The sequence below is a fragment of the Kluyveromyces lactis genome (assembly GCF_000002515.2).
Source record: "Kluyveromyces lactis strain NRRL Y-1140 chromosome A complete sequence".
NCBI lineage: Eukaryota > Fungi > Ascomycota > Saccharomycetes > Saccharomycetales > Saccharomycetaceae > Kluyveromyces > Kluyveromyces lactis.
The window spans coordinates 143,010-157,118 of NC_006037.1; the positions used below are offsets into that span (position 1 = coordinate 143,010).

The 14,109-nt window shown below is 38.5% G+C and overlaps 6 protein-coding genes across 6 annotated transcripts; 3 read left to right on the plus strand and 3 right to left on the minus strand.

The window, feature by feature from the left end:
• Positions 1–912: 912 nt before the first annotated feature.
• On the plus strand, positions 913–2,151 carry CLG1 (Clg1p; the record flags this gene model as incomplete). The annotated part of the gene is made up of 1 exon (XM_451071.1): positions 913–2,151. The coding sequence occupies one exon, from the start codon at positions 913–915 to the stop codon at positions 2,149–2,151; it is 1,239 nt and encodes a 412-aa protein (XP_451071.1).
• Positions 2,152–3,020: 869 nt separating this feature from the next.
• Positions 3,021–4,226, minus strand: SKI8 (SKI complex subunit WD repeat protein SKI8; the record flags this gene model as incomplete). Its single annotated transcript, XM_451072.1, has 1 exon — positions 3,021–4,226. One exon carries the CDS (start codon positions 4,224–4,226, stop codon positions 3,021–3,023), a length of 1,206 nt encoding a protein of 401 aa, XP_451072.1.
• Positions 4,227–4,866: 640 nt separating this feature from the next.
• VAM7 (Vam7p) lies at positions 4,867–5,907 on the plus strand (the record flags this gene model as incomplete). The annotated part of the gene is made up of 1 exon (XM_451073.1): positions 4,867–5,907. The coding sequence occupies one exon, from the start codon at positions 4,867–4,869 to the stop codon at positions 5,905–5,907; it is 1,041 nt and encodes a 346-aa protein (XP_451073.1).
• A 670-nt stretch (positions 5,908–6,577) lies between these two features.
• On the minus strand, positions 6,578–8,284 carry KLLA0_A01694g (uncharacterized protein; the record flags this gene model as incomplete). Its single annotated transcript, XM_451074.1, has 1 exon — positions 6,578–8,284. The coding sequence occupies one exon, from the start codon at positions 8,282–8,284 to the stop codon at positions 6,578–6,580; it is 1,707 nt and encodes a 568-aa protein (XP_451074.1).
• Positions 8,285–9,373: 1,089 nt separating this feature from the next.
• On the minus strand, positions 9,374–10,489 carry ERG6 (sterol 24-C-methyltransferase; the record flags this gene model as incomplete). The annotated part of the gene is made up of 1 exon (XM_451076.1): positions 9,374–10,489. The coding sequence occupies one exon, from the start codon at positions 10,487–10,489 to the stop codon at positions 9,374–9,376; it is 1,116 nt and encodes a 371-aa protein (XP_451076.1).
• A 1,360-nt stretch (positions 10,490–11,849) lies between these two features.
• KLLA0_A01760g (uncharacterized protein) lies at positions 11,850–13,601 on the plus strand (the record flags this gene model as incomplete). The annotated part of the gene is made up of 1 exon (XM_451077.1): positions 11,850–13,601. The coding sequence occupies one exon, from the start codon at positions 11,850–11,852 to the stop codon at positions 13,599–13,601; it is 1,752 nt and encodes a 583-aa protein (XP_451077.1).
• Between the last annotated feature and the right edge of the window lie 508 nt (positions 13,602–14,109).

Genomic DNA, 14,109 nt, shown 5'->3' on the forward strand with positions numbered 1-14,109 from the left:
GGTCTAACTCATCGTCGCACTCTGAAGATAGTTATTAGGTTAATTTGTCTTATTGTGTGTCACTGCATCTTTCTTGTTTTGGAATAAGAAAGTGTCAAGAAGAAGAAGACAAATCCGTTTTTATTTTCTCTCTCCTCTGAGAGTTGTGAATTTTAATCTCAATAAAAGACCCATCCACATACTTTTATTATTCAATCACCACCCATTAACTTCACTCGACGGTTAAATTTGTTGTTGACTGTGCAAATTGTTTTTTTTTTGTTAGTCTCCGCGTATTTTCCCTTACCAACTTTTACATTTCTTTGAGCAATTGTACCAGAAGGCTTGAATAGAGGAAAATCTAAAGTTCAGAGCAAATCACATTACTCGATACTGGTCTAATATTAGCCCTATCGTATTTCTAATCTGTGCATTTCATTACAACTTTTTCCTGCCAGTTTTATTCGACTTCGTTTCAGTTTAATCAGATTCGATTTTCCCCTGCATTTACTTGTCGTGAGAGAATAAATCTTCTGTTATAGAGAAATTATTTGACGAAGCACTATTGATTCTATTTCTTTCAATTGCCTGAAATTCAAAAGAAATCTCTCTTTTGGTTTGTTTCTACCCTGTTGTTGATCAAGTTTTTTTACGGCTGAAGGTTAAATAATAACTCTTCAGTGACTAAACTTACTCAAAGACTGAAACTACTAAATTTAAAAGAAAAAAAAATCTCCCTTTCCTCCTAAAAATCTAGGTTAATCAAGTATCGTTGAAGGGAAACTGCATACTCTAGTAACATTCGCTAGACAGTTTTCGCTTGATATCTTTATTTGATCTAGTAACTTTACTGTTTCATTTTTTTTTGTTATACTCTTTTTTATTTTTTCCTTCTCCGCTTGATAAATTGGTTTTATTTTGATAGCAGTAATCATGGCTTCTTTCATGTATTACCCAAATTATCCAGCTATGTCTGTTCAATCGAACAGCATGGCTACCCCTTACCACCATCGTTCAGGTTCTATGAACCCTAGTATGGTATCATCTATCAACGGTTACGGTTGTCCTGCAGTTAATCCTACAACAATCACCCCTCACCAAATCGATGGTATGTTTCAACCAGGACATGGTCAATCCAACTCTTTTTACTTTCCTCCACCTGGTCTATCCTATATGCAACCACCAGCTGCTCCTGTTGTTGGACATGTTCCTGGCTTGGTTCAGAATCATGGTCACCCTGTTATGCCAGGTCATTCTATGATGATGAATCAGCCTCAGGTTATGGTTCCACCTGCAAATAATCAAGTTATCCCAGAGAAAGAACAAAATGTCAATGGCGGTGTTTGCGAAGTATTGGACTATGAATTAAACACGATGTCTGATTTCGTTACTAAGAACTCATGTTTGTCATTCGGCAGTTTTGATGTTCCCGCAGATGTTATGGAACTGTTCTCGAGCAGTGTGTCCTCTGTGTTGGGATCCACTAGATTACCATCTGTTACCATCTTTTTGGCTTTGGACTATTTGATCAAGTACCTAGATCTCATCGATTGTGACTTTCAGTCTATTGGTGGTAAATCTGTCGACATCATCTATCAAAATTTGGTGGTTGCACTTGTGCTAGCCAACAAGTTCAACGATGATAAAACTTTCACCAATAAATCATGGTCTCAAGCTACTGGTATGGACTTGTTGACAATTAACCAGTACGAAAAGTCTTGGCTTAAGGCGTTTGAATGGAGGTTGTTTGAAGATAAGTTCGATACTTATGAATCTTTCCAAGAATCATACAATGCTTTCGTCAGAGAGCAGAGACTATCTGCCTATCAACAACAGCAACAGCAGCAGCAACATCAACTGAGCCCATCTTCTGTTCCAACTCACCAACGTCAGTATTCATCTGCCTCGTCGATGGCCTATGGTTATCAAACACCAAACTGTGGACATTCCTCGATGGCTTATTCATCACCGGTTTATTCTGACTTGAGAAGTTACTCCTATAATAACGGTTACCAAAAACAATTCAACTGCTCTCCACCTTCCCAATACAGCCCTAGACCAAAGAACTATGACAATGTGAACTATTATGAGCAACCTCAACAACCTTTTTGGAACGATCATCATCAACAACAACAGGTTAATCAAAACTACTACTGTTTCTCAGCTTACTGAGGAAAACGAAAATATACAACAAGACAACGTTAACAAAAAAACATTAAAAAAATAGTTCAACTATACGCGTGACGAATTGTCGGCTGATTTGGACAATGGCTGCTCATAACGAGTCTGTCTGAGTGTGCATGCACCCGACGTTCGATGATTATAAACTATTCCCATTATTAAAAACCCCCAAAAAAATGATAAAAATGCTGATAAAAATCCTAAAAAAAAAAAAGAATTAAGACTAACAACGTATGGATGTTAGCCTCTTCACTCTTCTTTTCTTTCTTCCTTTCTTTCTTTCATAAACAATGATTGTTTGAAACTTAGAAGTCCTTTTGCCTGACACATTCCTTTTTTATACCGAAAATGAAGTATGCTGAGAGCAATGGAATTTTATTACTTCTAAACAGCACTTTTTACAGACCTAATTCAGGAAGAACTTTAACTATGCCAGGAAAAAACACGCATCAACGGGGGATAATGAACCAAAATCGCAAACAATTAATAATTTGCACTTTGAAATCCTTCTCTGTCTCTCATGTTTTGCCTGTGCGCGTTTTTTTCTTAGCTCAACTGCGTTTGTTAAAATGCAGTTGACACGAAGGACAAAGGTAATGAAGATCTCTTAATTGAGTTTAAATTAACTTCATTTTAAATAACCTTCTCCTTTTGTTATTCTTTTGCAAGATTAATACACTTAACCTCGCAGGATAAATCTGCATTGATAGTTAAAACAGCTATCAATACTGGAATGAAATAGCGATGGTTAATCGATTGCTTATCTACCATATACAATATAATTAGTAATGTAGTAGTGCAACATTTTATAACACTATACTTTTCTCCCTCTGCGATCCTAATATGGTTTTTTAGCTTCTTCAGATACCGCCTGCCTCTCTATACCACCGTATACTTCTATCAGAGCACACGCAGCAAATACCCTCGTTTGTACTACCACCCATTCCTGAACGAACACATTTATCGAAAAATGATACGGCAAGCACTGGTGGGACTTCTAAAGAATCTCCGTGTTCGTCTTCTAAAACGATATCTTCTTCGATTTCAATATCAGTGGTGTTTACATTTAAAGTCGACACTCTTTCTCTGGATTTGGTATCCCATATTCTTATCTTCCCATCATATCCAGCAGATGCAAGGTATTCACCAGTGCTGTTAAAAGAAACTGAGAACACCCATCCATTATGAGCATATGATGCTATAGTAGTTTGGTTTCCATGTGTGGGAACTGTGAAATTTCCGATTCGCTCACCAAATTCAGTCTCATACAAGGAAACGCAACCGTAAGAGCCACTATCATGAGCAACTGCCAATAATGATCCTGCTGGACTGAATTTAATGTCTCGTATTGTACTGCTTGATTCTTCAACCCCTTTCAAACCGAACCCTTCAAAGTTGTACACGGGTCTCAGCGTAGATAGTTGAGAAACTACCACCGAACCATCAGAAAAACCGGTAGCAATCAATTGAGTTGAGGAAACGTCGACAGCAGTTGCAAATCGTGGTGTCTGGGAATTTATTTTTCCCTGAAAGTTGAAATGTGGTTCATAAACTAATGAATTGGACAGGGGTTCTCCGGTTTCAGTATCTAACTCTGGTTCTTGAAATATTATAAAATTCCAGACTTTAGTTGTCCCCTGTACCGTGGTTGCAATAAACTTGTGTGGATTCTTAGGGTTAGTACTGATATACCATTGACAAGCCCAATAGCTGTGTTTTGAGTCATCAGCATTTAATAAAGACAGTTTCACCAATTTTCCTTCCTTCAAATCGATTTGGTAGAAATATATCTTTCCATCGAACGAAATTGCAGATAATATAATTACTGTTTCCCCATTCGATTCTACTGATTCGAATGCTGAAACATGATGGAGGCCCATGGGAGTAACAAATTCCTTTATTACGTGATCCTTCGCCAATTGATCCTCGGTTAGTTTATTATTCCAAAGTTTTAAATAGCCGTCACCAGAACATGATACGGTGTATGGGTTAGTTATTACCAAACCATATATATCAGTTTCATGCGCTTTACCACAATTGGTTGTTGGGATGAAAAGTTTTGACATAACAATGCTGCGAGAAGAAGTATTCTGAATGATCGAAGAACAGTTGGCTGGAAGAACTAGGAGAATTTTTCGACACCGATGGATCTTCAGAAAGTAAAGAATGTAGAGTTCTGAGGCTAGCTCTTTTAGTATAGCTGAATGTTTCAACTGAACTTGTAACTCAATTGCAAGCTAGCTAGTCTGTATTTTCCATAAATTATTCAAACCACTTTAAAGATCTTAGAATGCAAATAACTAAGAAGGTATTTTACTGTGCCATATTATGTATTATTCGTATAGTATGACATCAACACATTTAATAAGGGCTTAAGTACTCTTTGAATGATTGTAAGTATCCTGAGCGATGCGATGTTTATAGGAAACAACTGTTATTTTGGCAAATTTTTTGCTGTGTGAATTAGAAGCTAGTCATAAGTGTACTTCGTTTTCGATTGAACAATCACTATAAGGAATCATTTTCAATCTGATAGATGAATATTAAATATCACCTACCAATCGACGAATTTAAGTAATATTAACAGAGGATTTTATTGGCAGAATCAAGGCAAAATACGTGGCATTACCATTTATCTGCTTTATATGGTACGTCACGATACAATAAATTTGCAGTTTCACCAGCACATTACTTATTAGTACCATCATGGACCGAGGAATGAGATGTGAAGTCAGTATCAATGATGTCACTATTGTGGAAAAGCGGTATGCTCTATATCACATAATTGTCAATGTAATACGATCAAAAGAAGATTATAGCGAGTACAAATCTGAAAGACGATTTAAGGACTTTTTGCAACTCAAAAAGCAACTGGAATACGAATGTAGCGGAGAACTACCATACGAACTTCCTGGTAGAAGGTTACTGTGGAGCAGAACAGCAAACTCATGCGATCCCGATGTGGTTGAAGAGAGAAGGGTAAAGCTCAGGCAATTTCTATCGGATTTACTAAACGATTCTTTTGAGACAAAATGGAGAAATTCTAGCCTAGTTGCTCAGTTCTTAAATTTACCAGAAGGTTGGTATATAAAATCATCTACAAAATCAGGAAACAGTTTCACGAAGGAGACCATCAAAGACGGTACAAATCCTGATGATGCGCTAGATCCATCTAAATGGCTTGTCGTATTGAGAGAATCCAAGAGCGAGTTCTATAACGGTGCTCATGATACACGCACGGTCATGAAGCAGCGTCTTGTGCTTGACAACTTAGAGCAAGGATTAAAAGTTATAGAGAAGGAAGAACTGGTCAGCAAAATGGAATGCGAACGAAGAAAGCAATTGTTGGCTACATTCAAAAATGATTTAAATGAAACCATTCAGCCAGCGTCTTGGAATAAACATAATAATGACAGGGAAGAGCTACTCTACAAGGACTATCAGAACAAGTTCGAGGAACCAAAGATCGGAAAAGGTAGAAAACTAGGTGAGACAAGTGAGACAAGTGATTTGAATAACCAACAAATTTTGCAGTTACACAAAGATACGATAAATGATCAAGACGAACAGTTGCATAAATTACATGAAATTGTCCAGCAACAAAAGAATATTTCTCTGGTTCTAAATCAGGAGCTGGAGGCACAAAATGAACTTCTTGATATGTTTCAAGATGAGACCCAAGCCAGTGCTAATAAATTGCGCACAGCAAATCGTAACGCAGTTAAATTCAATCAGGGACAAAGGTAATTCATTTGGAATGTGTACGTAAATATTTTCTTTCATTTCCTAATGAAAGAACACAATTGCATCAAACCAAAGCATTGTAACCTTGTGTGAGGCTTGCGTCCGCACAGTATTTTTAATATTAAATGGAATATGCTGATCACTGCAAAGAAGACATTTCGTTTGTTTTTATCAAATTAGTGTCAAAACACAACTTTGATATTTAAATATATCGAATGAAAGTATAATATCAAATATTAATGTTGAAATGTGTAGTATATTAACAAGTAAATAGTATTACTAAAGTAAGGTACAGATAAGTAAATTTGCTAGATCCTTGTGTTTAAGTCCGTCATATAGTGAATAGTAATCAATAGTATTCATGTGTTTGTTAACAAGGATAGCAAGAGATGAGATTCTGCGTCAATATTATTTCGGGAACCCTCTCAAACTTTAGTTCATCAATATCTAGGCATCTCGGAGGAACAAAAGGTTTAAGAAAGGGATTTTATTAATAAATAGATAGTGACAACAATAACGACAGTAGTAAAGGCAACGTTGCAACGGTATGAGTACAGTTGGATGACAGTTTTATCAGATTAGCAAAGCAAAGTCAAAAAAGAGAAAAAAACTGTCAACAACATACAAAATGGAGGTTGTAGCTAAATTCGCAGAGTAGTTGAAGAAGGTTGATCTAATTCTTATCAATAGAATCTGACTTTAAAATTTCCTGTGAGTATTCAACTTCGACAGTGTTGTCACTTTCAGTACCCAATGTCGACATATCGTAACCACTTTGAGCCAAGTATTCGGCGAATTTGCGGTCCTCATCCACAATAGCATTGGGGTCAAGCTCAGGTAAGAAGAATAGGGCCAAAAAACATGAAACGAGACATAAAGCGGTAGCAACCCAGAATGGAGCACGCATACCGTTAGTGGTATCGGAACCACCTGCATTCTTGATGATTTGTGGGAAAGCATAAGTACCCACAAAGGCACCAACTTTAGCGAAAGCTGCCGAGATGGAATAAAGAGTACCTCTTACTGGTGTAGCATAACTCTTGGAAGCGATCAAACCGATGTTGTCACCAACTGAGAATTCACCCAAAGAGGTGAAGATACCGAAGACAACGGTAAATGCAGCGATATTTTTCTCCAAAGATTTGAAACCACATGTCATACCGATACCAAACATAGCTTGTACGAACAAACCCAAGGATAAGGTCAAACGAGGACCAATATAATCTGCAAAGATCGCACCAGCGAAGGAACCTGGTAAGTAAAATGCGTTGAATAAAACGTTCCAAGCGAAGGATTCCTTCAAACCAACTTGTTCGTCAGAGTCATTTGTTAAAAGGTTCTTAATGATCAAAGAAGAGTAAATACCGAATGCATATGAGGAAAAGTTGTAAAGGAACCAAATGATGGAGATGATAATGGTACGGAACCAATAAAATTTGAAGATCAACCCGTAAGGCATCATCTTGTTAAATTTGGTGGAAGTGAAACTCTTGTTTTCCTTGAATTTTAATCTCATCAAGAACAATGAGAATGGTGGAATCGCACCCAGTCCCATGGTTAATCTCCAAACCCATTGTAATCTGTGTTCACCAAAGATACAAATAAGAACCAATGGCACAACGGCTGCGATAACGAAACCCCAATCAATCATGAAGTTTGTGAACCAAACAAACCAACGGTTCCTCCTCTTTGCGGGCAATAAAGCTGAAGCTTCTGCAGCAGCAGTAGACCCAGCAGGATATTCAGATCCGATACCGACACCTAAAAAGAATCTATAAGCAGTGATAGCTGCAAATATACCACCAGCTTGAGTCGTTGTGGTGCCGACACCCCAGGCACCAGCAGCAAGGATGGAAAACACAATCAAGATGATGTTACCCATCAACATTGCCAATCTACGAGAATAGTAGTCAGCAATGTAACCGAAGGACAATTGTCCTAAAACGATACCAACAAAAGCAATAGATGAAACGTTTTGAATGGCATTCGAATTCGAGTACTGATCACCATAAATCTGCGCTAAACATGTGGAAACGGTACCAATGGAAGCGTTGATATAACCATCACTGAATAAACCGGACCCCGTAGTGAAGATAGGCCAGTAAATGTGCAAATTTGATCTGAACGAGGTCTTTGAACCACTCTTCTTGCCAGAATCATCAGCTTTTGCCACTAAACTTTCACCGGTGCTATCGAACTCGTTGACTCCAACGACACCATCGTTCTCACTTATCTCTTCCGATTCCTCTGTGACATCATACGTTTTGTTCCACGTGATCTCTTTGTTAATTTGTGATACCAAATGATGTGCATATCCTGAAAAGGACTTAGGCAAATCCCTAGTACCTGGATGTTCAAGATGATTCCTATCGTAAGTCATAGTCACAGGATTGAAAGCTGGCTTGCTAATACACTAACTACCCAATAAGAACTACGTATACAGAATAATGCAAGTAAAAAATACACACCAACTCAGTATTAAACTCCAAATCCTAAAGTAGCCTCATTATATATGTTCATATACACGCATAAAATGTGTATACGTCTTCACAGCTTTTTTCAAAGCATCCCCCCTGCAAAATTCCAAAGTGGAACAAGTCTCTTAATTTGCAACCTAGAAAGTGAAAAGGCACTACGGCTCGAACCGAAAGCACAATACTGCAACCTGTCATTGCAACCCTCAAGTTAAAAAAAACAGTTCGATAACACAACCTGAGAAATGCCGGTAGCTCTTTCTTGTATGCGGCGACGGTGACATCTTCTTTCACTTATTTTTTTAGGTTCGAATTTGTCTTTTTTTCCTGGGATTTCCTTGTGAGATTGTAACTTTCATATGGCACGGGCAATTTCTTCTATTACCATAATAAAATTTTCTATATTTTCATTACAGAATGCGTAATGATATGCCCGATGATGTCCACGAGGAAGAAATTGATGGAAAAATTAGCATTAGCTCGTGCTAATGCTAATTTACAGTTTATAGTTTATTAAGGTTTGCAGTGGTATTTTGCGTTGGCTTAGGAAGTCCAGAGACGCAGGCAAGATAGGGACCGAACAGTGGGCAAGCAGAAGCAAAATGTGTCTTTGGGCCTTAGTTCCAACCCCACTGTCATTATTTTTTTTTTTTTTGATTGCTTTGTCTGCGTCTTTCTGTGCCGAATGGAGAACATCTTCTTTATTTATTTGACGTTTTAAGGATATATAAGATATAAATGAATAAATATACATTTTCATATATAGATAAGCACGTTTTTCAAAAAATTAGGTACGACGTGAGAACGTGCATCGGTACGTGCATTTAACTTATGGAAATCCAATCTTGCCTTACCCCAGGCAAGGCAACTGTAGTTTTGAATATGACTGCGGTTTATGGAATACTATACGAATTTTGGTTATGAAGTAGTTATTTAAATTTCATAAAGTGGAAGGAAAGGTAGTAAGTAGTAGAGGTGCGAGGATTCTATCCCGTCTATTTTTGTTCTGGCTTTTTGGCCACGAACAACATCATTGGGGTGAAAAGTTTCTTCTCACCACCGGCTACTAAACCAACAGCAGCTTCTTCCAATGCGTTAGTCACTGATACGGAACCCTTTGGAGCCAAACCCAACTTTTCGAAGACAGTAACCATGGATGTGGTGAAGGCACGGCCGAGACGAGAGGTTCTGAAGAAAGTGGCCAAATCTGCTACGGAATTGACGTATTTCCATTCACCGGTCAAGGGAGCGTACCATGGTATCTCGTCATCGTTGTCAGCTAAATCATTCTCTTCCAAGATTTCGAAACCGACTTTAGATAGGGCGTCACGTGCTGCATCGACAGAATACATCTTTGGGATACCGTCACCCAATTCGATTTCATAAGCGATTTTACGGTGTTCTGGATTAGTTTCGTCGTACTTATCAGTCATGACCCATTCGTAAACGGCAAAAGTACCGCCAGGCTTCAAGACTTTGTAGATTTCACCATAGACACCTTCGAAAGTTGGTGCGTGACATGTGGCTTCGATGGCATAGACGCTATCGAAAGTGTTTTCGTCGAATTCCATCTTCATGAAATCACCTTTAACAAAAGATAGTTTAGAGTCCAAATGATCACGCTTGGCGTAATAGTTTGCCTTTTGGATTTGGTAATCGTTGTTATTCAACCCGATGATGTTACAACCAGTGAAACGGGAAATGGTACGTGCTGGTCCACCAACACCACATCCAACGTCAAGTATCAAATCATTTTCCTTAATACCGGCTTTGTAAGCCAAGTAATGTTCGTGCCTGGCAACACTGGCCGAGAAAGATTCACCTTTGAAGAAACGCGAGAAATGGAAACTGGAACCCCAACCGTACTCGTAAAAATCGGTCACGACGTTGTAATAAGAGTGCGTGGACTCGTTATAGTCCTCTAGACGTCTACGTTCAGCATCAGCGTCTGTCTTACCATCCCAATGCTTCAAATACTTGGCCACAGCCTCCGTTTGAGCAGATTTGTTCTTGGAAACCAACGCAGAGAACCCACTCTTGGTCACGTTATTACCGTGCAATTCTTTAGTAAATTCAGCTTGACGCTTTCTCAATTCATTACTTTCAGACATGATGTACCAGTAATCCCACTTGTTGTTGCAGCTAATGCGAAATTATTTATTACAAAGAAGCACGAATTAAACTGAATTGATGAAGAGGTGAATAGTAGAACATTTTGTGAAGAAGTAAAGTCAACGTCCCATATATAGCCTGTACAGAGAAATATACGCGAACTGAACAAAATTTGATACTCGAAGAATTTCAGTACTTCGAGTACTGTGTTTTTCGTTTTTTTGGCATCTTTTCCGCTATCTTCTCGTTCCCTGTCGTTTAATACATTGGTGTTACCCGGATAATACTTAACGAAGAAAAAGAAAAAGAATACAGAAAGAAGTTGATCACGTGCATGCACGTGATCAACTTCTTTCTGTGTTGCCCTCTTCCCCTAATTTACCCGACCGGATTTCAGTATTCGGATAAACTCACACATTTTCTCCGTTATTGCTATACTTTAGTATCTGTAGTGCAATATTACCCGGTGACCTGCTTATTACATACACAAAGTAGTATCGCAACCATAGGAGGAAACGGGAAAGCAAGTTCGGGTGCACCCCTCAGTTTACCCCTCGCCAGCCACCCCTTGCGCTTCATATTATCAAGCCCTTGGCATTCTCTCCCTCCTCACTCTACTCGGTAATTGCTAACCATCCTACTCGTGCCGGCCGATCATTGCAAACTACATGCCTTTCTGAAAAGTTTAGCCGTACAAACTCATCGGTATTTGCTAAAAAAAACAAAAACGACGACATTAACCTTGTCTTGCCAGTTAAAATGATTCATAAACTAGTTGCTACGCGCTACTCTCTACAATTTAACCCTTTTCACCTCATTTAAAATAGTAGTCCTCCGCCTCTCTGATGCTTCTTCCTTTTCTCTCTTAAAGGGTCGCTTCGTGTTACTTTTTTTTCTCTGTTATCTCCTTTCTAATCCCGCTTCTTTTGAACGTATATTATATTATTAATACGTTTGGGTTCTTTTTTTTAGAATAAGAGATATTTTATATTATTTTCATTTAGAAAGTTTAAACTTGCTTTATTTTACAGGGGAACAAAGGTTTAAATCAAACAAACTTCAAGCTACACAGTCTTCAGGCTCAAATCCCATACTTGGTTGAGGATCTTTGTCAACTAAGGTCAATTCAGGTTCAGAATCACATTAGAAACTAGAGTGTGTCTACATAATCTCTTTGATTAGCGAAGCACGAGTTCTGTTTTTTTTCCATCCTTCTCTGTGTGTTTTTGCCACCCTTTGTCATCACATCTCTGCTCATAGAAAGAAAGCGAGAGAGTAAACTAATCGAGTTCGACTAAGTGTTGTTGAATTGAGTACATATTCTATTCTACCCTATCATATCATATTCGCACAAAAAAGATGAGTACATCAACCGCTAAACGACCTTTTGACAACAAGAGGGCCGGTTCGCCCGATGATGGTACGGATAGCGATTCTGGGGGCAACAATTCCGGATCGAGTCCCGCTTCCAAACGTAGGGAACGTAAGCCAGGTAGGAAGCCTTTGGAAACCGAGGCGAAGGACAAGAGGACTGCTCAGAACAGGGCTGCTCAAAGAGCGTTCCGTGAACGTAGAGAGCGCAAGATGAAGGAATTAGAGGATAAAGTTAGTCAGTTGGAATCTCTCAATAAACAATCGGAATTGGAAACTAAATTCTTGAGGAATCAGGTCACGAATCTATTATCAGAGCTAAAACGTTACAATCCAGAACTCCCCAAGAAAAGAGATTCTATCCTTTTGGATTACCTAGCCAAACAACGTAAAGCGTCCATTGATAGCAATCCGGATTTTTCTGCCGCAGCCAATAAAGCAGCTAACAGCAAGGACAGTAGCACTGCTATATCGAGCTCTAATTTCCAGTTCGAATTCCCTTGGAAAATGGACCCCTCGAAGATTCCTTCTCCATCCTCAGATTCTACTTCTCCCTCTGCTTCCACATCGATTTTGGATAATGCTAATAACAAGAGCGTCAGCAGTACAAATTTGAACCATTCTCGTTCCAGTATTTCCAACTCTTCATCGTCACCTTCTAACGTTAATGGGCTGTCGTCAAGAAAACACTCAAATACTCTAAATTTGTACCAGACTCAGTCAAATGTCACTTCGGAATTCGATTTTGATTCGCAGTTCGATGAATCTGTTTCTAGTTTCTGCTCCAAACTGAGCATGGCATGCGGCACAAAGTCTAACCCAATACCAAAAGCAAGCCCTGTTTCAACACCGTCCTCTTCAGACCTCCTGAAACCGAAATCCAATAGTAATGTTAATATTACTAATCACAACAATAATAAAATTAACAGCAAGGATCTGTCTTCCTCTGCACCTCTACATGACTCTGCATCCGCCTCTGCTTTGAATAACCACGATTCTGTAAATGCGGTATCCAATCAGTTCAGTGTTGATAAACAATACAATGATAGCTCTCATTCTCAAGCAACGCCGAATGGTTTGGATAACGATTCAAGTGTTTCTGCTTGGCAACAACCTAGTTTTGGTCAACTAGGATTCAGAACTGACCAGCTGTTTGATCTGGACTTGGACAGTGCCTCACCAATTACTAAACAGAAGGATAACAACTATAGCACAACCACTAATAACACGAATAGTCCGGCCAAGGCTGACGGGATGTATTGGAACTTCAACACCCCACTGAGCAATATGGTGTCGCGTAATATGCAAAATCCAGAAATACCCTTCATTGACACAGGTCTTGCGTTCCCTGATTATGATGATCCGTTACTTGATATTTTGAAGGAAGAACAAGAAAATGAACAAGTGGAAGGAGACTCAGATCCCATACAAGCTTTGATTAATGAGGAACCGTCGATGCCTCTCTGTCATGATCCTGCAGCCAATGCTGGGGCTTCGGTTTCCGAAACCGATAAGCTGTCAAATCAAGAAGAAATAGTACAGGATATTATTCCTTCTAATGACGGTAAACTTTTGAAGTGTTCCGAAGTCTGGGATCGTATTACTGCACATCCACGTTACTCGGACCTAGATATCGATGGTCTATGTTTGGAGCTACGGACAAAGGCTAAATGTTCGGAAAAAGGTGTCGTTGTCAATGCGGAGGATGTTCAAAAGGCTTTGATTTCGCATATGCAATGAATAATCATTTCACTTGGTTTCGCACCACAATACTGTTACGTTCAAATTAACGGTTTCAATTCTTTTAACGAGTTTCCGATGTCTTTCTTTTTGAAGTAGAGGACATATCTTTTTCGAATGGATAATTACGAACTCCTCATTCCTGAAGAAACTTAAATTACATGGATCACGAATACAAAGACAAAATAACCAAATTTTCAGTCTTAAAAGACTTAATAAAACTTTCAGAATTATCCCTCTTATATTGAGCATGTTCGAACTTTTTTCTTTTGTCTCCCTTTTATCATCGATCAATAAAACGCTTATTCTACTTTGGTTTTTTCCTTTTACTATAATGTTTTTCAACCAATTTTCACTTTCAAATTTTTTTACACTACCTTTTCTTGTATAAATCCATCCTCCCACGTAATCTAATTAATCAACTTATAATAACACACCGTCCATCTGAATTGTTGCGAAATTCAATAAATTATCTTTATCAGATTAATTATAGTCTGATTGGTCTGTT